This window comes from Narcine bancroftii, chromosome 5 (assembly GCF_036971445.1).
Source record: "Narcine bancroftii isolate sNarBan1 chromosome 5, sNarBan1.hap1, whole genome shotgun sequence".
Lineage (NCBI taxonomy): Eukaryota > Metazoa > Chordata > Chondrichthyes > Torpediniformes > Narcinidae > Narcine > Narcine bancroftii.
In genome coordinates this window covers 247,936,914-247,962,032 of record NC_091473.1, presented here as the reverse complement: position 1 = coordinate 247,962,032, position 25,119 = coordinate 247,936,914, and the positions used below count along the sequence as shown (strand labels likewise).

General features: G+C 40.9%; 1 protein-coding gene across 4 annotated transcripts in view; it reads right to left on the bottom strand.

Annotated features, from left to right (window-relative positions):
• Window positions 1-2,581: 2,581 nt before the first annotated feature.
• Window positions 2,582-25,119, bottom strand: part of rbbp5 (retinoblastoma binding protein 5) — a 32,120-nt gene continuing 9,582 nt past the window's right edge. For 2 of the 4 annotated variants that reach the window (XM_069942001.1, XM_069942003.1), the window contains exons 5-15: window positions 23,915-24,077; window positions 23,008-23,117; window positions 21,688-21,807; window positions 21,040-21,193; window positions 19,530-19,601; window positions 18,407-18,524; window positions 18,023-18,092; window positions 15,094-15,199; window positions 13,150-13,273; window positions 10,437-10,514; window positions 2,582-5,867 (exon numbers count right to left, since the gene is read on the bottom strand). In XM_069942001.1, the coding sequence (XP_069798102.1) occupies window positions 5,839-5,867; window positions 10,437-10,514; window positions 13,150-13,273; window positions 15,094-15,199; window positions 18,023-18,092; window positions 18,407-18,524; window positions 19,530-19,601; window positions 21,040-21,193; window positions 21,688-21,807; window positions 23,008-23,117; window positions 23,915-24,077 (1,144 nt within the window). In that variant the 3' untranslated portion in view covers window positions 2,582-5,838. Of the gene's footprint in view, window positions 5,868-10,325; window positions 10,515-13,149; window positions 13,274-15,093; window positions 15,200-18,022; window positions 18,093-18,406; window positions 18,525-19,529; window positions 19,602-21,039; window positions 21,194-21,687; window positions 21,808-23,007; window positions 23,118-23,914; window positions 24,078-25,119 lie in introns of all 4 variants that reach the window. The other 2 variants (XM_069941999.1, XM_069942002.1) reach the window with 2 other exon arrangements.

Here is a 25,119-nt window from a genome sequence, read left to right as displayed (position 1 = left end):
CCCTGAAGGTGAAGTCATCTGTGGATAGGGTGGTGAAGAAAGTGAATGGTATGTTGACCTTTATAAATCAGAGCACTGAGTAGAGAAGCTGGGATGTTATGTTAAAATTGTACAAGGCATTGATGAGACCAAACTTGGTGTATTGTGTGCAGTTTTGGTCACCAAAGTATAGGAAAGATATCAACGAATTGGAGAGAGTGTAGAGAAGATTTACTAAAATGCTGTCGGGGTTACAGGGAACGGTTAATTAAATTGCCTTTATTCTTTGGAGCATAGAAGGTTGAAAGGGGATGTGATTTAGGTATTTAAAATTATTAAGGGTATAGATAGAGTTGATGTGGAGAGGCTTTTTCCTTTAAGAAAGGGGGTGATACAAATGAGAGGACGAGTTGAGTGTTGGGGCCAAAAGTTTAGAGGAAACACAAGGGGGGGGGGGGGAGAGATATCTTTACTCAGTGTGGTGGGTGAGTGGAACAAGCTTCCAGACGAAGTGGCAGAGGCAGGCTCGATATTAGCATTTAGGAAATAGGATATGTATATGGATGGGAAAGGAATGGAGGGTTATGGGTTGAGATTAGGTCAGTGGGTTTAGGTGGGAGAGTGTTCGGCGTGGACTAAAAGGGCTAAGTTGGCCTGTTTCTATGCGGTGATTGTTATATGGCTTTGTAAATCTCTTATTAATACAGCAAATACCTTGAAAGTCATCATCCACGGTGTTTTTTGTTTCCCTTTTTGGGAAGATTTTGAACAGATATTTATCTGTCGTCACAAGTCCTTTTGCAATCTTCCAGATGAAGGTGAAATCAGATGACCCTAACGTTTCAATAGCTTCATCCAGGCAGCTGATGCTTAGGTTGGCACCAATGGTGGTGGTCTTGGTGAGAAGACCACAATCCTTGCTGATCAGACACAAGGTGTTCGTCAGACTGCAGTTTATCATCTTCCGCTTTGGCTGAAGCCACAGTAATACTCAGACTTCCAACCTAGGCCACAGGTTTTGCTGCACGGGTTTGCACTTACCAGCAACAGCCCATTAACTGTGATATTCTCCAAGTTGGGAGGCAGAGTGACCAACTCCTTTTGGCTGTTGGCCGGATGAAAAAGGCAAGTGAAAAAGATGAGGATAAGGCAGAGAGAGGCCGGAGGCTGTGGCATTTCTATACCTGGGACAGAGGAAGGAGGGGGTTCTGTGTTGCAGATCACCCAATTTTGGTATCTCTTTATTATGTCAAACACCAGCACAATGGAGTGGTGTGGGGCTGAGGTAACATATCAGTTACATTTGCAAGGTTTCAGATACACAATGACACAGAATGTGATGTCACAATGAGCAGGAGGCCAATGCCACTCCCAATTCTGTTTAGAGTATATTAGTCCCAGATAAGGAGTGGGTGGGTGAATATCCAGATGCTGCTACACTGCTCAGACCTTCAACATCCTTATTTAAAACAATGTGAAGGTGTGATCGTCTATTTTGAGATCAAAACTGAACACACACCATTTCAAGTACCTTTCAACGAGTTAAATATCAGATTCTGAATATTAACTAACATCAATATTGTCTTTGAGTTTTAATTATTGATAAAATTACTATAAATTATATTTTTTTTAAATAAATTCATGCGAGAAAAAAAGGTAGGGCCTGTGGTTCTATTCAGAAATTTGTTGGCAGAGGGGAAGAAGCTGTTTTTCTACCATTGGGTGTTGGTCTTCATACTCCTGTACCTCCTTCCTGATGTTAGCAGTTAAAAGAGGGCATGGTGAGCATTCTTGAGGCGCCTCTTCCAGATGTCCTTAATGAAGTGAAGACTAATGCCCATGATGGCGCTGGCATGTACATGACCGGTTTATAGAGAGGAGAGAGCAAGCCGATCCGGCCTACACACTACACAGGTAGAATGAAAGGCTATGAATCACACAAAATGGAAAACAGACCCTTCAGCCCAACAAGTACATAGTAACTAACAAACACTAATTTTTCACATTCATTCAAGATTTTATTCCCAACCCCCTCACATTAAAATGGCCACTATAAATTGGCCCAAGTGTTGGCACGGTTAACGTAGCGGTTAGTGGCAGTGACTGGGGTTTAAATCCGGTGCTCTCTGTCAGGAGTTTGTATGTTCACTTGGGGTAATTTATAGTGGCCAGTTAACCTATCAACCCACACATCTTTGGGAAGTGGAAGGAAACTACACAAAGCCCTGGATTACCACATCGATAATGCCAAAAATTATGCTCTCAAAAAAAAAAAGACCGGCTTTATGCAGGATTCAGAGTTGATGTTTTCCTTGGGTATAGTGCGTAGAACCAGGTGTCACAACCCAAAAACCAGTGGCCAGCAATTCAGGAGCAAGGTGAGAAGAATTTTCTTGATGGAGGAAGGTAGATGGTGGATTGACTTTTGGATATTGAAGGAATTAACAGATGTGGGAATAATGCAGGAAAATAAAATGAGCCAAAGATCAGTCAAGACCAAGAAATGAAGGAACAAAGGTTTACAATTCATTCTACATTGTTATTTCATCTCAATTTCCTGTTAATATAATTTTTAACAAAAATGTTTAAAACAGATCAAACATATTTTAAAACCAGATTAATGTTTATTATTTACAGGAATAAAAAAATGCACATTTGCTGAAACTATTCAACATATTCTGTACAACGGCATTGGTCGCTAAATACCACATTGCCTGAATCACTCAGATCCTCCTTGTAGCCCCCCCCCCCACCACAAAAAAGTTATCAATCTAATTGATTGGAATGTAGCAGAGGGCTGAGCATGTACTCTTCTACCAACACTAAAATTATAAAATAACACAACCCAAATGGAAGAGGTGATATGACAACTGCTTTCAGCAAAATCACTGACTGTAAGGTATAAAAGCAGAAGCTATCTCTTACCAGCACTGAAAGATATCAAAGCAGCATCAGGATACTGAACACAAGAAAAGTGGTCCAGCCATGGTGTCAGAGGACAAATTCAAAGTTAATAAAAACGCAAGGAGCTCACAGTAAAGCTTACTCAGTGAAAGCAGCCACGATTCCAGGTTTTGGTTCAGGCAAAAAGCATAGGGATTTATTAGGGATTTATTCCACACAACCCCCCCCCCCCTCCTCCCACCCCCACCTCTGAGACCACCATCCAACTTTTTAACAGCATAAACAAAAAAAACTAAGATCTTGGGGCAATTCAGTAGGAACTTCTTGTTTTGCAAAAGAAATAAAGTTATAAGGCTGCAGAAATATGATGCGTCTCCACATGCCCTTTGCGAAAAAACTAAACTGTCTCGATCCTAGACCATTCTGTTGGGTTATTCTGGATCAAGCCTCTAGATGTCAAAGCAACAGGAAAGTTAGGCTTACTAAAGTAGGGATTGCAATAAAACAGAGGAGAGGAAGAGACAGTTGTTGGATGTAGTATTTTTCTGCTGCAAGCGGGGTTTAATAAAAGGCAAAGGAGGAAAAACCCAACACCCAACCCCAACCAACCAATTTTCCCCTGCAACCGCTGCAATCGTGTCTGCCTGTCCCGCATCGAACTTGTCAGCCACAAACGAGCCTGCAGCTGACGTGGACTTTTTACCCCCTCCATAAATCTTCGTCCGCAAAGCCAAGCCAAAGAAAGAAGATGTAAAGGAAAACAACATTAGGTTAAAGCAACCGAAGGAAATGGGGTTAAATGAAAGAAGATGGAATTTAAATTTAGACATACAGTATGATAACAGGCCCTTTTGCCCCACAAGCCTGTGCCACCATTGACATCCAATTGACCTACAGCTTTCGTACGTTTTGAATGGTGGGAAGAAACCTGAGCCCCCGGAGGAAACCCATGCATTCATGGGGAGAATATACAAACTCCTTAGAGACAGCGTCGGATTCGAACCCCGGTCGCTGGCACTGTAAGAGCATTGTACTAACTGCTATGCTAACCGTGCTGCCCAGAATGAGAGCATAAACATCAGTATGGACCAATTCCGAATGAAAGGGTGCTTGTTTAAAACCATGATTGCTCACATTAAAAGTTGTGTGTTAAATTTAATATTCCCCCCCCCCCTCCCCCGGATCATGATACATAAGGGCTCCACAAAGGAATTGCTGTCCAGTGCAAAAGATCACTCCGGGAAAAGGAAATTAGAAATTTTGAAACAGCAATCATAAGATTAAGCCATGTCAGAATGGAGCCCAGGATCACACTTCAATTCTTAATTGCATTGCTGTGGAGAACAGTTACTCTATCTTGGGATTTTGAAGATGCAATCTTGGCCATCTTGTATTATGTATCCTCAGCTGTGTGGTGTTGTTTTCATTGAACAGAAAGGCCACATCAAAGAATTAATAAGCCACCAACGATGAGGCCCAAAGGAAAGACCAGAGCAGGTAACATGCGAGTGGTGAACAGGAGTGCTTTGGGTGTTGAGTGCAGGGGTTTTTATTTAAGATGTGACATGTGGCTCTGAGAAGCTGTTTATAGTACAAAGTTGCAGGCAGGACTTTTCAGCTGGGAGCAACTACTCTCAAGGCTAAACAAATGAGAATCAGTGGGGAGCCAAATTTAGGATCAGAATTTATTTTAACACAAAATCAAAACCTAAATGACAGTTTTGAGGAGTTATCCCATCTTATTTAGATGCCTTGTATTCATTTTCTTGTCCTCCACAATATAAGAGAATGGAACATATTTTCATTTGGACACCAAGGCCTGAATCCTGATGTTGCATTCTTATGAACCTACCGAGGATACCAAAAACAGTGGGAAGGTGACATAAACGTGGACACGCCAAAGGACTTTCTGTCCTCCCAAGATCAGGGAGCCAATTTTCCACCTCAGTCTTGGATCCCACAGACCAGAGAATCACGTGCCCGATGGGAGATTGGTGCATCTCACTTCCCCGGGATACTGGAATCACTCCAGTAGACCCAACCTTCCAACAGAAGCAGGTGACCAAGTGTATTCAAGCTTCATTTGTGAATCAGCTAGTCTCATGCTAGCGTTGCACAGAAAATTGAAAATGTTGTGGTTTTGGAGATCCTCATCAATAAAAAGAGTGGCATTTTGACAGTTAGTTTCAGCCTGCTCACATCTGGTGTAGACCAACTCTGATCCAAGCTTAAGACACCTCAGAGTTGCTAAGTGGATGGCTACATCAAAAGATGGAGGTAGCAGAAACTCAGAAATGATAATACCAACCTCCACTTAACTTGCAAAAAGGTATCAGAAGCAGTCTGAAATAATACTACCAGCCTAGTCCGGGCAGAGAACAAAACCTAGGACACATAGCCGTTCATTGTCAGCTGGTCAACAATACAAAAGATGAGAAATATAAACACCAAGGCATCCAGAAATTACAAATTTGTTTTTTTTTTTTTAAAAAGTGATGGAAAGTTTGAGATCCAGATGCAGAAATTGGATGGCATGTCTTTACAGTCCACCAGGTTCATCAGTGTTCACAGCAGATAATCTTCCCGAGTCTAAAAGTCACTCTCATGGAAAACTCTTCAAATGCAAAACTGCACAAGGTTAGAAGAAATTAAAATAAAAAGTGTTATTCACTCTGTTGAACCTTGAATCTTTCTGATGCAAGTGCCTTCTATTAATGGTACAATGCGAAATGCAAACTAATCAATGACATTGGAAGTCAAAGATTTACTTCCGCTTGGCATTCCCATGAATTGCTCAAGATGCCTGGTTGATCATCCTTCCAAGGCCTACAGTTCTTCAGAAGGATGAAAGGAAAAGTCTCTCCTGTATCATGAAGGTCCTTTGGGTTTTGGAGTGCAAATCATACGAAGGCAGCACAATAAATTGCCTGGATATAGCAGCTTCTTGTCCCAACCTCATAGCAGGTCAGAAATAACGGCTCCACCTGGAAAGCCAAAATCAGAGAAATGGAAATTGAGACACCTGATGAAAATTTCATCTTTCTAATTCTGACTTCAACAGACCTTACTTAGCTCCCTTGACAGGTGCTACTAAGTGGAAGGGTTTGAAAAAGCTAATGTGCAAGACCATACTGAGGAAAAGGGCAGAGAAGAACTCCATGGAGATGAAACATAGGAGGAAGCAAAAACCATGCTCATGTGCCATTTGGATTTGCACTAATGAATAAGGAATGAGTCTCAAAATTGGGAGAAAAGCAGCAGGAGTGAATAACGACACAGAAGAGTATTTGAAAAACTGTCAGAACCTGGCATATTTTACCAAACCACATCTCAGGCCATCAAAACTCCCTGGCAAACATAATGCCATGATGAAGGGCTCAATACCCTTCTTCAAGGTGCTGAGTTTGATACCCTCACTCCAGCCCGAAATGTTGGTTATGTATCTTTATCTTTGCTATATGAAGGACTGTTTGACCTGCTGAGTTTCTCCAGCATTGTATTTTTTTTGAAAAACACATATCAGCTCTTTGACATTCTGAAAACATATCACCCCCAAAAAATATACACTTCAAACAGCTAAGGAAATGTCATCAAAAATTCCAAATCAATTTTCATTTGCATGAAATCTGAACTTGCACTCAGGTTGCAAACATACAAGATTTTGATCTACTGATCTTAATGAGTAACTTTGAAAATTGTGTGCCTAAAAATAAACAAGTAATTACTTTCAGGCTGCACTTCAGGCAAAATGAATAAAAAGCTAGGAGTTCCAATCAGAATTACTTTTTTTGCCACAAACTCACTGCCTGTCACCAAAACTGTAGCATGCCTCTGCCATCTGTTCTCCGAGGCACTACCACAGCGCTGTGAAAGATCCTTTAAATGGAAAACATATTTTAACATTCTTATTGAGTTAATAATGGGCATCATACTGCAAAACTCATTCCATTACAACTAAGCAATGTTTTCATTTTCATTGCTATCTAAATAAAACAAAAATCCACTGGGTATCTATTTTTTGGTCCTCATTGTTCCACACAGAAATCTATATAACATCAGCCATTCAGAACTGAGCTGGAAAGAGACGGCTTCTCCTAGAAGTTAAGGAACCTATGGAATTCTCCACTCAAAAAGGCCGTGGGGTCTCCATCTGATCGATTAATTACTATATATTTTAATCTTATGTGAAACCAAACAGTAGCAGAAAAAGGTGTACAGACTGATCATGTTCTTACGTTCAGTTTACATTGTTAAACTTGCATCCCTGTTTTACTTTTGCACTGCTTTTCATACACATGCTTAACCTTTCGATGCTATCATTCAATATTTAGCTGGCCTTAGAGTCATAGCACAGAAATAGGCCCTTTAGTCCTATTTAGTTCACAGCATTCTCAGAAGGGAGGATGAGCGGCCAAATGTCCTGGTCGACGTAGGGATCAATGATGTGGGTAGGAAGGGTGAAGAGGCCCTGCAAGGAGAGCTTAGGGAGCTAGGCATTAGGTTGAAGGACAGGATCTCCAGGATTGTGATCTCAGGATTGCTACCTGTGCCACGTGCTAATGAAGTTAGAAATAGGTGGATAATGGATAAAGATGTGGCGAAAGACATGATGCTGGATCATTGGGCTCTCTTCCAGAAAAGGTGCGACCTGTTCTGAAGGGATGATTTGCATCTGAACTAGCAGGGGACTAATATCCTTGTCGAAAGGTTTGCTACTATTGCTCCGGGGTGGTGGGGGGTTTAAACTAGATTTTTAGGTGGATGGGAACCAGAGTGCCAGAGCAGATAGTGAAGTGGGGGAGGGAAATTATATGTGAAAATTGCATGTACCATTAGAAGTCTAAGGGTTGTCCGTGGTGGAAATGTTCTCAAGCTTCTATTTCAATGAAAAGAGTAGGACAAAAGGCAGATGAGCTTAGAGTGTGGATTAGCACGTGGAATTATGACATTGTGGCCATTAGTGAAACGTGGTTGCAGGAGGGGCAGAACTGGCAGCTTAATGTACCGGGCTTCTTTTGCTTCAGATGAAATAGAAACAAGGGGGGGGGGGGGGGGGGGGGGGGGGGGGGAGGAGGAATGAAAGGAGGAGGAGTGGCATAGGTTGTCAGGAAAAATATCACAGCTGTGCTCAAGCAGGACAGACCAGAGGGCTTGTCTAGTGAAGCTATATGGGTGGAGTTGAGAAAGAGGAAGAGTGTGACAACACTCACAGGATTGTATATAGACCACCCAATAGTTAACCATAATTGGAGGAGAAAATCTGCAGAGAGATGGCAGACAGCTGCAGGAAACACAAGGATGAGATAGTAGATTTTATCTTTCCACATATTGACTGGGACTCCATACTTCAAAAGGACTGGATGGCTTGTAGTTTGTCAAATGTGTTCAGGAAAGTTTTCTAAATCAATATATCAGGGTACCAACGAGAGAGAGTGCAATACTGGATCTCCTAATAGGGAATGAGACAGGACAGGTGACAAAATAAGTGTGAGGGGAGGATTTTTGATTTTTGGAGAAGGATAGGTCTGTGCCTCAGATTGAGATTCTAAATTGGAGAAAGGCTAATTTTGAGGAAATGAGAAAGGATCTAGAATGCATGGAATAAGTTGATTTCAGGCAAGGATGTGCAGTGTAAGTGGTAGACCTTCAAAGGTGACATTTTGAGAGTACAGAGCTTGTATGTTCCTGTCAGGATTAAAGGCAAAGGGAACCTTGGTTTTCAAGGGATATTGGGGATTTGGTTCTGAAGAAGAGACATGTGTATTGCAGGTATAGGCAGCATGGAGCAAATGAGATACTTGAGGAGTATTTTTAAAAAATGCAAGAAAACCTAAAGAAAGAAATCAGGACAGCTAAATGAAGAATTTAATTTGTTTTGGCTGACAATGTGAAGGAAAATCCTAAGGGTTTCTAAAGATATATTAAGAGTAAAAGAATAGTAAGGGACAAAATTGGTCCCCTTGAAGATCAGAGTGGTTGGCTTTGTATGGAAATGATAGGGGAATGGGGGAGATCTTAAAATGTTTTTTAAAAAAAATCAGTATTCACTCAGGAAACAGGCACAGAGTAATGGGAAGTAAGGAAAACAAGCAGGTGAGGTTATGGAACCTGTACAGGTTAAAGAGTAGGAAGTGCTCGTGCCTTAAAGCAAATAAGGATGGATAAATCCTCAGGGCCTGTCAAGATATTGCCTCAGACCTTGAGGGAGGCTAGTGTCAAAATTGCAGGGGCTCTGTCGCAAGTATTTAAAATGTCCTTGGCCAACAGTATGGCTGGAAGATTGGATGGTAGCTCACATTGATCCATTTTTTAAAATAAGGCTCCAAAAGTAACCCTGGAAATCAAAGGTCGGTGTGGCTGACGTCAATAGTAGGTAAATTATTGGAAAGTGTTCTAAGAGATCGGATATACAATTACTTGTATAGCCAGGGATTGATTAGGCATAGTCAACATATCTTTGTGTGTGATAGGTTGAGTTTAACTAATCATAGCATTTTTGAGGAGGTTACCAGGAAAGATGACGAAGGAATGGTTGTGGATGTTGTCTACGTGGACTTTAGTAATGTCTTTGACAAAGGTCCCAAATGGGAGGTTAGTCAGGAAGGTTCAGACGCTCAGTACTCCTGGTGAAGTACTAAACTGGATTCGACAATGGCTGGACAGGAGAAGCCAGAGAGTAGATGATTGCTTCTCAGACTGGAGGTCTGTGACTAGTAATGTGCCTCAGGGATTGGTGCACACTACTAGTCACAGGCCTCCAGTTTGAGGTATTATTATACTCGCATCTTATCTGGAAATGCTTTCCAAGTCAGCAAGATTTCTCTCCTGTCAGCTTTAGTTCTTTTCCCAACTACTGTTTGGCCCCCTGAATAATTTCCAATAGAATGCACAGTACTGAATGTTGAGAGGAGATTAACTGGTCATCAGAGAAATAAGAATGCACCATTAAATGAGGTAAGGAAACAACAATGAGGAGGAACAAAGAACAACTGGTTGGTGATTTTAAATGAGAAAACAAATTGTGGAAATAAACTTTGTAATTTTCACGTACAAATATGATAAATACTTGGGAGAAAAACATCAGTGCTTTTGTAACAGACCAGGGCAATTGCATTAATTAATCTTGCAAAGGCTCTGAGTATCCAGCAAAAGGCCTACAGTGCTTATGTGTAAGCTGAATGAACACACAAGGGGGAGAAGGATAAGGTGATATGACTGGATGAAGAGACATGGATGGAGCAATTTATGGATCAGCAAACCCATTGGACAGAGCACATGGGTCATGTGTTGTAAATTCTAGATTTATCCATGCAATAAGAGAGCTATCTTGCCTCTCACTTCCCCATGCAGAAGCAGCACCAAGACAGAGGATATGAAGGGAAGAGGGAAAAGGAAATCACAGGTACCAGGCAAGCTGCAGGAGCTACCACCATGGTCCTTACCTGCGGGTGGCTCGGCCACTTCCGCTAGCTCCTTGCCCTTCACAGCTCCTTCCAAAGGTTGACCTCTGTCCCCTTTGAAGGCTCTCGACTTAATGAAATCTTTCTCTTTACCTTTCGTTCCTTTTGGTCGGCCCGCTTGCTTTTTCTTCGACTTGCCATCGCCCTTCACACCCAGCAGTGGGTGAACCTCTGCGAGAGAAAACAGAAGTGATAGTCAGTAAAAAAGCAGTGCTGGAGTAACTCAGCAGGTCAAACAGCGAACTTTCTATCACAAAGATATATAACCAACAGTTCAGGCTTGAGCTCTTCATCAAGTTATAAGCAAAATGTCAGCAAGCACCTGAATAAAATGGTGGTGGGGATTGAGGCAGGAGTGATAGTTGCTTTGGCCTTTGAAGCAACTGGGCCAAGGTCAACCAAAGAATTGGAAGGGACAAGGTTGTAATTAAGGTCAGAACCAGAATCACCAACTTGAGAAAGTTTCTTCCCAGTCAGTGAGACCGCTGAACAACTGATGAACTGCTCATACAAACCCTCCGTGACTCTATTTATTTAACAATAAGATTTATTTTAATATTTGTATACTATCCATACATAATTTATCTATATGTGTGTCTCCATGTTTTGCACTGAGGACCGGACAATGCCACTCTCTCAGGTTCTACAATCGGATGATGAACACAGTTCAACATCTTGATATTAACATTGATAACATTGTGCATTTGTTAATCCACACAATGAAAATCTTCTTTTAAAACTCTGCTCAGTATTTTTTGACAAATAAACTCCAGGGCTCAAAATGTCTCCATACAACCAGGTTCTCAGCAGAACTTTGGTAATATTGTTCTTAACGTCACATCTCAGAAAAATGGTTACTGCCCAAGAGCAGCCCTCACAGGAGCATCTACATTCTTCTCCTTACTCCCTCACCCCTAAAAAGGTTTTCTCTCTCACTTATACCCATCAACTCCATTGTGATACTTTTTACTACAAGCCCACATTAAGTGTAAGTGACATGGGTAAATTAATCAACTAGTATGACTTTGAATCATCACTGGGTCATGCAACATGGAACAGGTCCATTGGCTAACTCTTCCATCCCAATCAATTTGGCAGCATTCTGGGCTAGTCCCATTTGGTCCATAATCTTCTAAACCCTTCCTGTACACTCTTCACAATTTTTAAAGTTCTCAAAAAATTATCAGTCTGAAAATGCACTAGATTCTCACAGATGATCATGTGGTTTTGAGGCAATAGGCTTTTTCACTCTCTAAACGATTATTTAATTAAACAATTTCTTTTAAACTTCTTCCCACCCTCTCACCTGCAACAGATACAAGTGGACTTCAAGTCAAGCTAAGTAAGATTCATTAAGACCATAGATTGGGTCAACATCTCCCACATAATTACTCCTCATTATAAAATATGCATTGTTTACCATCAGCAAAGCATTCTCAGGAAATCACTACTTGCCCTTTTACCTCATCTATGAGATTAAATTCTGAAATAAAGGTTTATAACAGCTATTCTCATCCCACTCTCAGTAAGAATTTAAGAAATGGAAGCATTTGTATTTGTAGAGAAAATATTTTTTATGATTCTAGGACATCTCCAAGAGCTTTGTAGCTATTGAATTTTTGTAATGTCATAACTGAACTCTAGGAGCTTGTTAAAGGATAAACATCGACCCAGTCACACGAGAGGGCTCCCCCCCCCTCAACTCATCGCCTCTGAACAAATCCTACTGCACTCAATCACCTGGTAAGTTTGTACAAAAGTAAAAGTTGCATCTTAAAAAAAAGTGATCTTGTGTAATTAACAATATATAGACAAAAAAACAAGTAGGTCTTTTCTCACCTATAGCAGAATTCATAGCTTCATTTTTCTTGCAATGCAAGGCAAGTTTTTAAATCAAGTTAACATTTGTTTTGAAGTTTTTTTTAAACCAGTTTATATCCTATTACATATTTGTATCATCTGCACAAGGGTGATTTTACAGCTGCCATGAATGACCAGTGGAAATGCCCAAATAGTTGGCACCAAAAGAGGCCAAAAGGGGGGAAACCATACAAAGTAGAGGGAGCCATTCATGAGAATATATAGATAGATACAAGGGCACTTGTTCATTAGCCATACACAGACCCACAAGTAAATATAATTCTACAACACAGGAAATTATTGTAATTTGAACAATTACTGGCACTGCTTCATCCTTTCCTGAGAGGCCAGCATTTTTCCCCTTTTTAATTCATATCCAATTATCTTTTGAAAGTTATTATTGAATCTGCTTCCACCATCCTTCTAGGCAGAGCAAATTCCATTAAAATCAAATTAAGCAAAGAACTCTGCTTCAATCATCAACTTATATAATGCCCAAAGAGGCACTGATCTGTCTGTGTCAATTCCTCGTCACGGATAAATTAGCTCCACAATTGAGGACCCACAATATGATTGGATGGAGCAACGTATGTGAGCGCAATCACGTACTCATAGGTAAAACACAAAAGTCTGCAGACACTGAGGTTGAAGTAAAAACACAATGTTGGAGAAACTCAGATGGTCAAACAGTGTTCTTTATATAGCAAAAACACCTGCTGACATTTTGCTTACACCTTGATGAAAGGCTCAAGCCCAAAACCTGCTGAGTTTCTCCAGCATTGTGTTTTGACATGCACGCATAGCACTTCTTACATTTTCTCATGACATCCCAAAGAGCCTGAAAGCCAAAATTTGATGCCTTCACTACCTTTCAGCAGACAGGAAGCACATAGAAATATATAAAGGTTGATAAATGGATGAATGAGGAAGAAATAAACCTAATTACCATCAGATGGTACTCCTTGTAGTTCAATATTAGTCATCTTAGATTTCTTCTTGGGTGGCTGAGATCCATCAGTTGATGCCTGCCTTTTTTTCTCTGGGTTGTTCAGGTCATCAGTTCCAGGGTTCTGTAAAGACACCAGTGAAATAAAACAGCTTTAAGTATGAAGATGGGTCACCACCTGTAACATTCCCCTTGTGTATGCTTGAGTCATTATGATCAATGGGAGGTCTAGTGATTAACATGGTTGGTATAATGGAAACCCAAGGCTTCAATCAAAGGAAAATAATGTAACACTAAACATGTCAAGAAGAAGAAAGAAGCCAAAAGGCAATGGACAAGAACAAATTAATAAAGAAACTGGCAAATGAAAGAGGAATGTTATGCAAAATATTCACAAGAATAACTAACTTTGAAAAACTAACAGCAAGAAAATCTGCAGATGCTGGGGTCCAGTGCAAAACACTAAAGTTCTGAAGAAACTTACCAGATCACACATCATCAGGAGTAAATAAAAGACAATCACTATTTCATTCCTGACTAAGCCTGGAAAGTTGATTGCCTTTTTCTTCCTATGGGTGCTTCATGACCTCTATACATTGCATTTTAAACACCCAACACTTGAAATGTATTTACATCAAACTCTCAAATAAGGCTGCTGTAACCTGGTCTCCACCATCAAGAGACTATGATGGAGAATAAAGAATTTGATTTAGTGCAAAACACACAAGTACTGGAGAAACTCAGCAGGTCATTCAGCATCTACAGGAAGCACAAGGATATAACCAACAATTCAGGCCTCAGCCCTTCGTCAAACTATGAACAAAAAGCAGTAGACCCCTGAATGAAAAGGTGGGGAGAGGAGAGGCGGGAAGGGAAGAGGGAGAGGAAGTAATGCTATTACAGCACCAGCGATCCTATTTCGAATCCAGCACTGTCTGTAAGGAGTTTATACGTTCTCCCTGTGTCTGAGTGGGTTTCCTCCGGTACTCAAGCTTTCTCCCACCTTCCAAAAACATACGGGGATTGTAGATCATTTGCTATATTTGGGCGACATGTGCTCATGGGCTGGCAGAACCTGTGACCATGCTGTATGTCCATATTTTTTTTTAAAAAAAGGGGGACAGGGAAAGGAGCACAGGCCAACAGGCATGAGGACATAGGTGGATATGGGTGGGAGGACAGAAGAGAAAAAAATCTGAGAAGTGATTGGGGCAGAGGCTAGCTCTCTGAAAGGAGAGGAAATGGGATGGGAAACTGGAGAAAAGGAGAGAGGAAAAAGAGACGGGGAGGGGTCCAACAGAAACTGGAGAAGTGGATTTTAATGCCATCAAGTTGGCAAGCATCCAGATGGAATATTAGGTGATGTTCTTCCAACCTGCGTGGCCTCAGTTTGGCAATGCATGAGGACATGAACAGATACATTACCGTGGGAGTGGGATGCAGAATTGAAATGGTTGGCCACTGGGCGACCACTGTTATTGCAGTGGACAGACTGAAGGTGCTCAACAAAATGATGTTTCAGTCTTCCTGATGTAGAGGAGGGCACAAAGGGAACACCGGATGCCATAGATGACTCCTGCAGATTCACAAGTGTTGCTTCGCTTGGAAGGACTGTTTGGGGCCCTGAATGGTGGTGAGGGAGGAGGTGTGGGTGCAAGTGTAGCATTTCCCGTGGAAACAGGAAGCTACCAAAGGGGTGAACAGTGGGAAGGGATGAGTGGACGAGAGAGACTCGGAGGGACTGGTCCCTGTTTAAAGGGAAGGAGAGGGAAAGAGGAGTCTGGTGGTAGGAGCATGTAAGTAGATGTGGAGACTGATGGGGCGATAGGTCAGGACAATGGGAATCCTGTCCTTGTGGCATCTAGGGGCAGAGGGAGCCATTCAATTTAGTAACTCCCATCCCCATCACCTGTTTACACTGTTAAGCTAAGGCACCAATCTCACCTGCACTGGCTCAGGGGGTGGTCCATAAGGATTCTCTTCAGGATCTTCTACTTCTGGGGATATTGGAAGATAAAGCAAGGCTTTGCAATCTTCAAACTCTTCATCACTGGCAATGAAACAAAGAACACAATAAACAATGCTCTAGACCCTATCAGATAAGATAAGAAAAGGCAACTTTCCCCAGCAATGATTCCAAATGAATGAAGGTTGCCAAAAATTCAGCCCGACATAAACTTTCTAATGCAGAAAGAGCAATTCTTTATCAGAGTACTCACTAAGCAGCTCATTGTTTCAACAAATTCCAATCACATTCGTGTGTATTTAGCGGTTGATATCTTATCCTGAGAAAACTCTCAAGACCAATACATACAATCTCTAGAAACCATCTTGAAGGAATGCTTTGCAATTATGAGTAGTGGTTCTTGAACCTTCTCTGCCAGAGGTTGGCACATTAGAACATGACATGCAAGTGAACCAACATTTCACTTGTGAATCTGCAGGGGTCATCTACTGCATCTGGTGTTCCAATCTACATTGGAGACTGGACGCCAACTGGGAAATCGCTTCATCGAGCACTTCAGCTCTCTCCACTGCAGTGATCTCCCAGTGGCCACCCATTTCAATTCCCAGCCCCATTCCCTTGCTGACATATCTGTCCACGGTCTCTTGCTCTACCAGACTGAGACCACTGCAAATTGGAGGACCAGCACCTCATCTTCTGACTGGGCACCCTCGAACCAAATGACACCAACTTCTCAGTTTTCTGCTAGAAACCCCGCCCCCATCTTCTTCTCCGTGTCTCCTTTCCTCTAGCTCTCTCTCTCTTTTCCCTGTGACTCCTTTCACGGAGCCAAAATCAATTCTCACCTGTCCTCTTATCATATCCAATTCACACCTTTTGTCTGCTGGTCTGTACTCCTCCCCCTCCCATTCTTCCCCTTTTCTTTCCCCAGTCTTTAATTCAAATGTCTATTTTTTTTTCCATTCATACCCTGAGGAAGTGCTCGGGTCCGAAATGTTGGTAATATATTTTCTGTTGGCACTGCAAGATCAGCTAAGTACCTCCAGCTTTTCTGTTTTGACTACAATCAGACCGTCAGCGGACTTTCGTGTTTTACTGCAATATTCCCAAGAGAGAAGTCACTATAGCCCATTGTGGATTCCTCTCAGGTCCAAATCAGTCAGAGTAGCTCCATTCACACTACTGCCACCCCATAATGCTCTAATCTAACAATTTGCCCACATCATCCACTGCATCATGTGATATTTCCCTTTATACTAGTTTGATACATCAAAGTCTCATGAATCTAAAAATGTCAAATAACAATAGAAAACATTGGGAATACTCAGCAGGTCCAATGAGATAAAATATGAGCTGAATGTTCGTTTCAGTGATCTTTTCAGTAATCTGTTTAATATTTCCAGCATTTTATACATTACTACATCAAAGTACATTCACAACAAGAGTAATTATGCATCTGCTTTTTTTTTTTACTTTGGATATACTGTTGAACATCATACATAGTATAGCCTGGAATGCTCTAGCCTGCATCATACGAGCACTTTCACGATACAACTGCAACACTTTAAATCAGCAGTTGAGAATATCTTGAGTGCAACCAGAACGGGCAATGAATGCTAGACTTCTCAACGATGGTTGTGTTTCAGCAATAAATTTTAAAAACACAGAAGGATGGAAGAGGGCGATTTGATGTTGAAATACAGTAGTTCCCTCTTATCTGCAGGGCATATGTTACAAGACCCCCCCCCCCCGCCCTCCAGCACGATGCCTGAAACAGCGGATGGTACAGAAACCTTTATACAGTATATTATATTTTTTCCTAACACCCAACCCCAACCAACCAATTTTCCCCTGCAACCGTGTCTGCCTGTCCCGCATCGGACTTGTCAGCCACAAACAAGCCTGCAGCTGACGTGGACATTTACCCCCTCCATAAATCTTCGTCCGCGAAGCCAAGCCAAAGATACATCCATATAACCATATAACTGTTTACGGCGTGGAAACAGGCCATGTCGGCCCTTCAAGTTCACACCGGTTCACTTGAACAACTCCACTAGCTTTCCCCTCCTGCTCTCCGCCCATAACCCTCCAACCCCTCACATCTATGTACACAACCAACCTTCTCTTAAATGACAGAAGGGAGCCTGCCGCAATTATCTCTTTGGGAAGATCATTCCATTCTGCCACCACTCTCTGAGTGAAAAGCATCCTTTAATATTTCACCTACAGTTTTGCCCCTTTACCCTCAACTTATGCCCTCTTGTTCCAACCTCCCCTGCCCTCAGGGGAAAGAGTCTATTTACGTCTACTCTATCTATCCCTTCATAATTTTAAATACCTCTATTATATCCCCTATCAGCCATCTACATTATGAATAAAGTCCCTGTCTCCTTAATCTTTCTCCTTAATACCTACGATAACATTTAATTTATAAATTTAGGTACAATAAGAGATTGACAACAATAACTAATAGTAAAATAGAACAATTATAACAATATTTTTAAAAGTTACTTGAACACAAGCACTGTGATACCGCAACAAGCGATCTGATAACCGAGGGGACTACTAAGTGACTAATGGGCGGGTAGTGTATACAGCGTAGATACGCTGGACAAAGAAATGGTTCACGTCCCGGGCAGGATGGTGTGAGATTTCATTAAGCTACTCAGAACAGAGCGCCATTTAAAACTTATGAATTATTTATGGAATTCCATTTATGGTAATATTTTCGGACTGCGGTTGACCGCGGGTAACTTAAACCGCGGAAAGTGAAACCACAGATAAGTGGAGGGGGGGGGGGCTCTGTAATCATACTGTCTGCAAGCAATGTGAACATTTCCCAGCCTTGGACTGAACATTTGATTTGCCACACCGCTGAACAGCTGGTACTAGGTTGGTGTTAGCTACCTGCTACAAAAAGCAGCAATAGGATCCACAGATGTCACATCTACTTCTTCATCCTCTGCTGCATCTCCACCTAAAATTATTTTATACAGAAACAGGTCAAAAGATTGATATTAAAAGAAAGTCAGAGATATGTTCTTCATAAAATTATGCAGTTCATTAGTATAACAGGACAAAGAACACACACACACACACAAAAAATCAGAGCACAGTTCACATATCTTAGCTTGGCAACATGCTGAACTACCCCTTCAGTATGCATTAAGAACATTGTCTCAATGTTTAATATGTTGCCTTAACAACAGCACATGTAACACCAAATTTTCAGCAGGCCTAGGAGTGCATTAATAGTCTCTCCGCGAATCTAAAATGGAGATTCATCCTTACCAGTCTGTTCTGGCTCACTCTTGTCTTCATCTTCAATATCAAACTCTGATTCTCTCTCTTCATATTCAACATTCTCGTCCAACTCTTTAAAGTCTGGAGCAAAGGCACTCCAGTTTTCCTGAGAAGATACAATCGGATTAGGCAAACAGGCACCACTCAAGGTTCTCGCTCTTTCAACTATTTTGTTCAGGCGCCTGCCTACATTTTGCTTATACCTTGATGAAAGACTCAAGCCCAAAACATTAGTTATGTATCCTTTGCTATATAAAGTACACCATTTGACCTGCTGAGTTTCTCCACCATTGCTTTTTCTTCAATCACTGTGTCTGCAGGCTTGCATGTTTTACTCTCTCCACTCAGAATACAATGCTATAAGATTTAAACCAGAAATAAAGGGTCAGGAGAAACAAGAGGGAAAGAAAAAGAAAGAAATCTTTCCAGTACTGGTCATGCGATGGGTTCACCTTGCTTCCCAAAATTCTATTTTAAAAAATTACAGTCAACCCCTTTTTTTTTTAATACAGGATTTCTCTGTGAAATTCTTGCCCTACCGATCCAACTCCCCCACCCCAAGAAAGAAGGGGTTTGCAAGTAAACAAAAAGTGCGAAGTCCATTTATAGAGATCAAAAGACTATTGTATTACCATCCAAAACAAACTGTTCACTCAAATAGCAAAGAAGAATCACAATGCTTGAATCAGGGGAGAATGCCACTTCCTGAGGGTTAGAATAGGCTCAGAATAAATTTGTTTTTTTTAAGCCAAATCTGCCAAAGATATACAGTAAAAGCCCTGGTATCCAGCACCTATAGGAATTGGTAGATGCCAGATAAGTATATTTTCCAGTTGCTTGAGATTGAGTCATTGGCAAACTAATAATTTCCACAAATCATTCCCATGCACCCGAAAACAGTGTCTCAGGGTGGGATTTCAGAGCTCAGAAGCATCCACTCCCACCTCAATCGAATGACCAAGCCTCTCACAGGAATAAGGACACAAAGTGTGGGAGGACTATTCAGTTAAAACATGCAACACAGAACCTATCATTTGGCATAAGTAATCTGAATGAGGCAGTATATAGATCAAGGATCTATATATAAAAAAAGAGAGTCCTGGGCACTTACTACTTGATTCTGAGCCCAAATGGACACCACCCCACTGGATATCGAAGCTATGATCGGTCGGACAGGATGCCACTGGGAAAAAACAAAAAAGCTCAAGTAAAAATAATTTACAATTTGGAAAAACTTTGCCTTAACAATAAATACACCCAGATTTCTTCATGGAATCATTTTAAAATTAATTACTTCCAAACGGAAAAGTGTCAAGTATTTTAGAGAAACAGAAAAACTGCACATGGTGAAATGTTGAGCAAACAATAAGATGGAGGGACTTAGCGGGTTAGGCAGCCAGCATGGGAAGAAATAGTCAGTCAACGTTTCAGGTCTGGACCCTTATCGAGGATAAAGTAGAAAGGGGTGATATCAAGTACAGTAAGGGGAAATAAAGAGAGTTGTGGAGGAGCCAAGAGGTGATAGGATATTCGATAGAAAATGCGAGAGGTGGCGAGACAGGAAGAGGGAGACACCACTGGGAAATGGGGTGGGGAGTCAGGAGTCAGTAGAGATGGAAACAGTGGAACCAGATGGAGGTTAACAAAAAATTTTTTAAAAAACAATCTTCACGTCTTTGGATTGAAGGCTGTCCGAGAAGAAAGATAAGTTGTTCCTCAATTTTACTTTTGGCTTTACTCTGGCAACAAAAGAGACCAAGGACAGACATGTCTGTGTGGGAATGGTAAAGGAATTGAAATGTTTAGCTACTGGAAGTTTTAGATGCTACAAGATTGCTGCAGGTAATATATTAAACAATATTATTAAAATGTACAATGATGGATATGCATGTACGACCTTGAATTCATAAGACATTCAGCCTATTGAATCTGTCCCACCACTTAATCACAAGTTGATTCATTTTTCCACAGCCCCACTGCCCAGCCTTCTTCCCATAAGCTTTGATGCCCTGGCTAAACAAGAACCTATCAATCTCTCCCTTAAATACACCAGTGATTTGGCCTGTGGCAACAAATTACACAAATTTACTACCCTCTGGCTGAAGAAATACCCACACATTTTTGTTCTAAGCTAATACCCTTCAATCCTGAAGTTGTGCCCTCTAGTCCTTGGCTTTCTCACCATGGGACACAACCTTTCTACTTTCATTCTGTCAATGTCTTTCAACATTAGAAATATTTTACTGAGATCCCCCTCATTCTCCTAAATTCCAACAAATACAGGCCAAAAACTGTCAAGTGTTCCTCATATCATAACCATTTCATTCCTGGAATCATCCTTGTGAACCTCCTTTGAACATTCTCCAATGTCAGCACACCCTTTCTTAAACGAAGTATCTCAAACTACTCCAGGTGAGGACTCAGTAGTGTCTTCTAAAGCCTCAACATCACATTCCTGCTCTTATATTCTAATTTAATTCCTTTTCCTTGTTTTAGCTGTGAAGGCTTCCGTAGGATTACTCAACTGTTGTCAGAAGTGGAGTTCTGGCAGCACCTCTGTCGGGATCAAGCCTATTCACAATCAAGATAACAAGATGAATGATTCAAAATTGGTTACCCACCGCTACATCCAGCAGCAGCTCTCCCCGTGTGCCGTGCAGAATTTTCACTAGGTTTCCAATGCTCTTCTCCCAGATGTAGAGGGCATGTTGCCGTGCTGATCCAGCACAGATGTATTCTCCGTCACCAGAGAAACAACACTTCTTCCAAGGTGTTCTGAGATTTTAAAAAAAATCCACCAAATCACACAAAAAAAAATCAGAAAATCTCTTTTCACATTTTTTTTTGGTTTCAAATACTAAACTGAAGGAACTGGTTGTCCTCATCACTCCCCTTTCCTTTCTGCAGACTGCTTTAAACCAAAAAAGTAGGTTGTTTCCGTAGTTATACACAGCAACTGTGAGCAAAACAAATGGCTCTGAAAGGTGTGGGCAAGTTATGTGGCAAGTCAATATATAATTTGTTAATTCACACTGATAAACGTTTGAACAAGAAAAACAATTACACTTAAACGAATAAAACTGAATACTTAACATTGGCAGATATGCAAATTAATTTAAAGTGTGAATTATAAATCTCTTCATGACTTACAAAAACATGCAGTTGAAAGGTTAATCTCACACTTGTGTTTGAAGCAAGCATAATCATTTTGTTACACAGTCAGCTGCTTAGAAATTGCATCTCAATTGTTAGTCTTATAATCTTATTACCTATTCACCAGGTCCTGCAGCTTCTGCATCGGTTCAGGTTCTCCGTCCCGCCCACAGGTTAAAATTTCCCTGCCATCGTACACTCGAATTATTCTGTCTGCTGTGTTTATGAGAAAACAGCTGCCAGGAAGGCAGAGAATTGTTTAGAGAAAGATACCACACCATTACAGTAAGGAAAAATAAGAAATTGCATGTGCAAATACAATGAAGTTCAACTGAAAAGTCTTGGACTGTAAAAAGCACAAATGCAAACCGCCATGTACACAGTCAAGTCACTTCACGGAGAGAAAATAAAAGGAATTTAAATACTTTGAAGGGGAGAGGTCTGAAGTCAATAGGTCTGTTCAATAGGTCAGGTCAAATTGTGTTCTCCAACAAAAACAATCTGCTGCAAGACTCTGGGTCAAGAAGTCCGAGAGGAAGAAAAAGAAGTCAACCTTTCAGGTTGGAACCCTTCATCAAGTCTTGAGGCGCTAGGACCCGAAATGTTGATGTTGCTTGATTCGCTGAGTTCTTCCAGCACATTGTTTGTTTGGTTTTTTATTGCTTGTTGCCCACTATTGCATTTGCAGACTCTTGAGAATTATTTATTACTAATTTCTGAGGGATACAATCAGAATTATTTTAATTTATGCTTTTTTTTTAAATGTTAAACTGTTAAGGAGATCAGTAACCACTGACATTTATAAAACTGGAGAATAAACATGAGGATGTTTCATTCATCTATCTTTTCTTCGTATCACTGTTGCAATCAACACCCTTACTCTTTTGATCACATTTTTAGGACCAAGTTTCCCTTGTGTCACATACAACAGACAATTTTACATTGGAGTTTGAACTGAAAGGAATGTTTAATTGCTGAAACTAATGATCTCGAGAGGACAGGTTATCTGGTAAATTATATTAATATGTTAGTTGACCACATATAGAACATATTAGACTAATACAATTAAGTCTGCTTCTCAACAGAAAGAAAATTGACCCTCTACGAACATAAAGGAATGGAAAGATGTCAATCCTATGGCTTGAGTGAACAATTATAATCTAGCAAATCCTCTTTAGGAATGTGCATGCATACACAGCAGGTGCCAGCCTCCTGGGTTGCTGTAACTGTGGCAGCAAAACAGATGGCCAATGCATCATTCAGGTTCAGAAAGAGCAGCCACTTGCAGAAAATACCAGTATGCTCCCAAGTATGTGAACATGAAAATTGATGTCATGCAAGCAGAATTCTCTCTGCCCGATCGTTAAACAGTCCAAAGCCTACATCAATTGACAAAGTGCTTTCTAAATGACCAGCGAAAACAGTTAACATCTCACCTGCCTTTCCGTGCAAACTCGATAGATTTGATGGCTGTGGTATTGCTGGTACCCGTTGTGACTCGGAAAGAAGCCACCAGCTCTTGGGTATCAGTCTTCAACACCAAAATCTGAAAACATAAGCAAAGAAATTGAGCAAGAAGACAAAAGTTAGCAAGGGAAAATAGTGCTCTATACGGTAGTGATATTTTTCACCACTGGTAAATCTGCCAATAACAAAAATAAAAACTGCCAGACAACTGACAAGGCAAAAGACAAATCTGTACACAAAACATTAACAGCTTTTCTCCTTGGAGAACTTTATCAGGTTAGCAGCAGACAAAAATCTTGGAATTGATTATTAATCAATGCCTATGAAGCCTACCTATCCAAGCAGAACAGTAAAGGCATCTGTGATCATGGAGAAGGGAGGTTTATAGCATTAGGACATTGGTTTACTGAATGGGACAAGAATGGGATCAGGGTTAGATACACTCCTCTTTCTTTCCACATCCAGCTTCCTCATCGGGGGCCCATTCTCAATTTTCACTGCCTGGCCTCACAGGAGGATGTAATGGAGCAGGTCATGCAATGACATCCATCCTGACGTTGAACAGTTTCCCAACTTCCAGAAAAAGCGCAAGAAGTTGTCAAGTGGTGTTTTGATTAAATAGATCAATCACCCTCCACAATGGTCTGAAGACTAACAGACAAAGCCAAAAGGGACCAAGCGCAGGAACTTTGGAATTTGATTCTTTTCTGGATCATCTAGATGGACTGAGATAAACCAACAGAGAATGAAACAAATGTTTATTTTTATAATATTAACTTTGATTAAAGTTTTACTTGTACAAGTGCATTCATAGCCAATACAGCTTTTCTCCCCTAAACAATCTGGAAAAATCGGTCAAAAAACTAATATGCTCACCTTTCCCTTGGCATTCCCTGTGTAAATATATTCTCCTCGCCGATCAAAAGCTGCCACAACATTAAGATCTGAATCATCATCTACAGGCAGAACTACATGCTTGGAATCAGAGAGAGTTAGCAACACTGGTGCACACTTCATAGGGCAGACAAGGACTCGGTTCCTGTTGGTACAAATATAAATCAGAAACTACCCCTTCCTCATCACACATTAATATCTAAAATGACTATCAGAAGCCAAATTAGATAAAAGCAATTACAGACAAAGCTACATATATTCAGACAATTGGTGTCAAGGGTTATTACAGAACAGGAACCTCCAATTACCTGGCAATCTTTGTGACTTGCAGTTGAAGGGCTCATGCCACACTGTGGGCTGCTGGAGACTGGAACCAGGTATCAGAACCAGGATTCAAGATGGTGCAGAGGGCAAGAAGGGCTCCTGAGAGGACTTAGGCCCTAAAAGATTCCTGACTGTATTGGAGATTTGGATCTGGAACTTGGGTTGTCAATGGATTGAACAGAGATCTGTGAGGCTGCAGGAGCACTGGAGGCGAATTCACGGATACTCAGTGACCCTTCTTGCTTTTTTTCCCCTTTTATTATTGGGTCTATTGGGGAATGTTCACGATGACTCTTTGCCTTTATAGCAGGCAAAAGTTGAGGTATATCACGTATATACAGTTATCATAGCAGTAGCAACATGCCAGCGGCCAGAGTTTGAGTCCAGGTAGTTTATACTGTAAGATGTGTCTGCCTCCAGGTGCTCCGGTTTCTTCCCACCCTTCAAACGTACCAAAGGTTATAGGTTAATTGGGATATTTGGGAGGCATGGACTCATGGGCCAGAAGGGTCTGTTACCATGTTGCATATCTAAACTCAAATTTTTTAAAAACATTTTAATGTATTATTATATAATAAAAGGAACCTTGTTATCATTTTATGGAAGAGTGGATGTTGGGATCGGTTCAACTGATTTCTGAATTTATCCATTGTTTTTCGATTGGTCCATCATAGGTACACTAATCACGCCACCCTTCTCTTTAGAATTTATCCCCCGCCATTGTTCTGCTTTAAACACCTAATCTTCCAGTTCTCAAAAAGATGAAAACTGATTTCTACAGTGCTTTTCATATTTTAAACGCTTCAAAACATCTTACACACAAACAAAATGTAGTCGCTATGGTAACGTAGGAAATTGCAGGA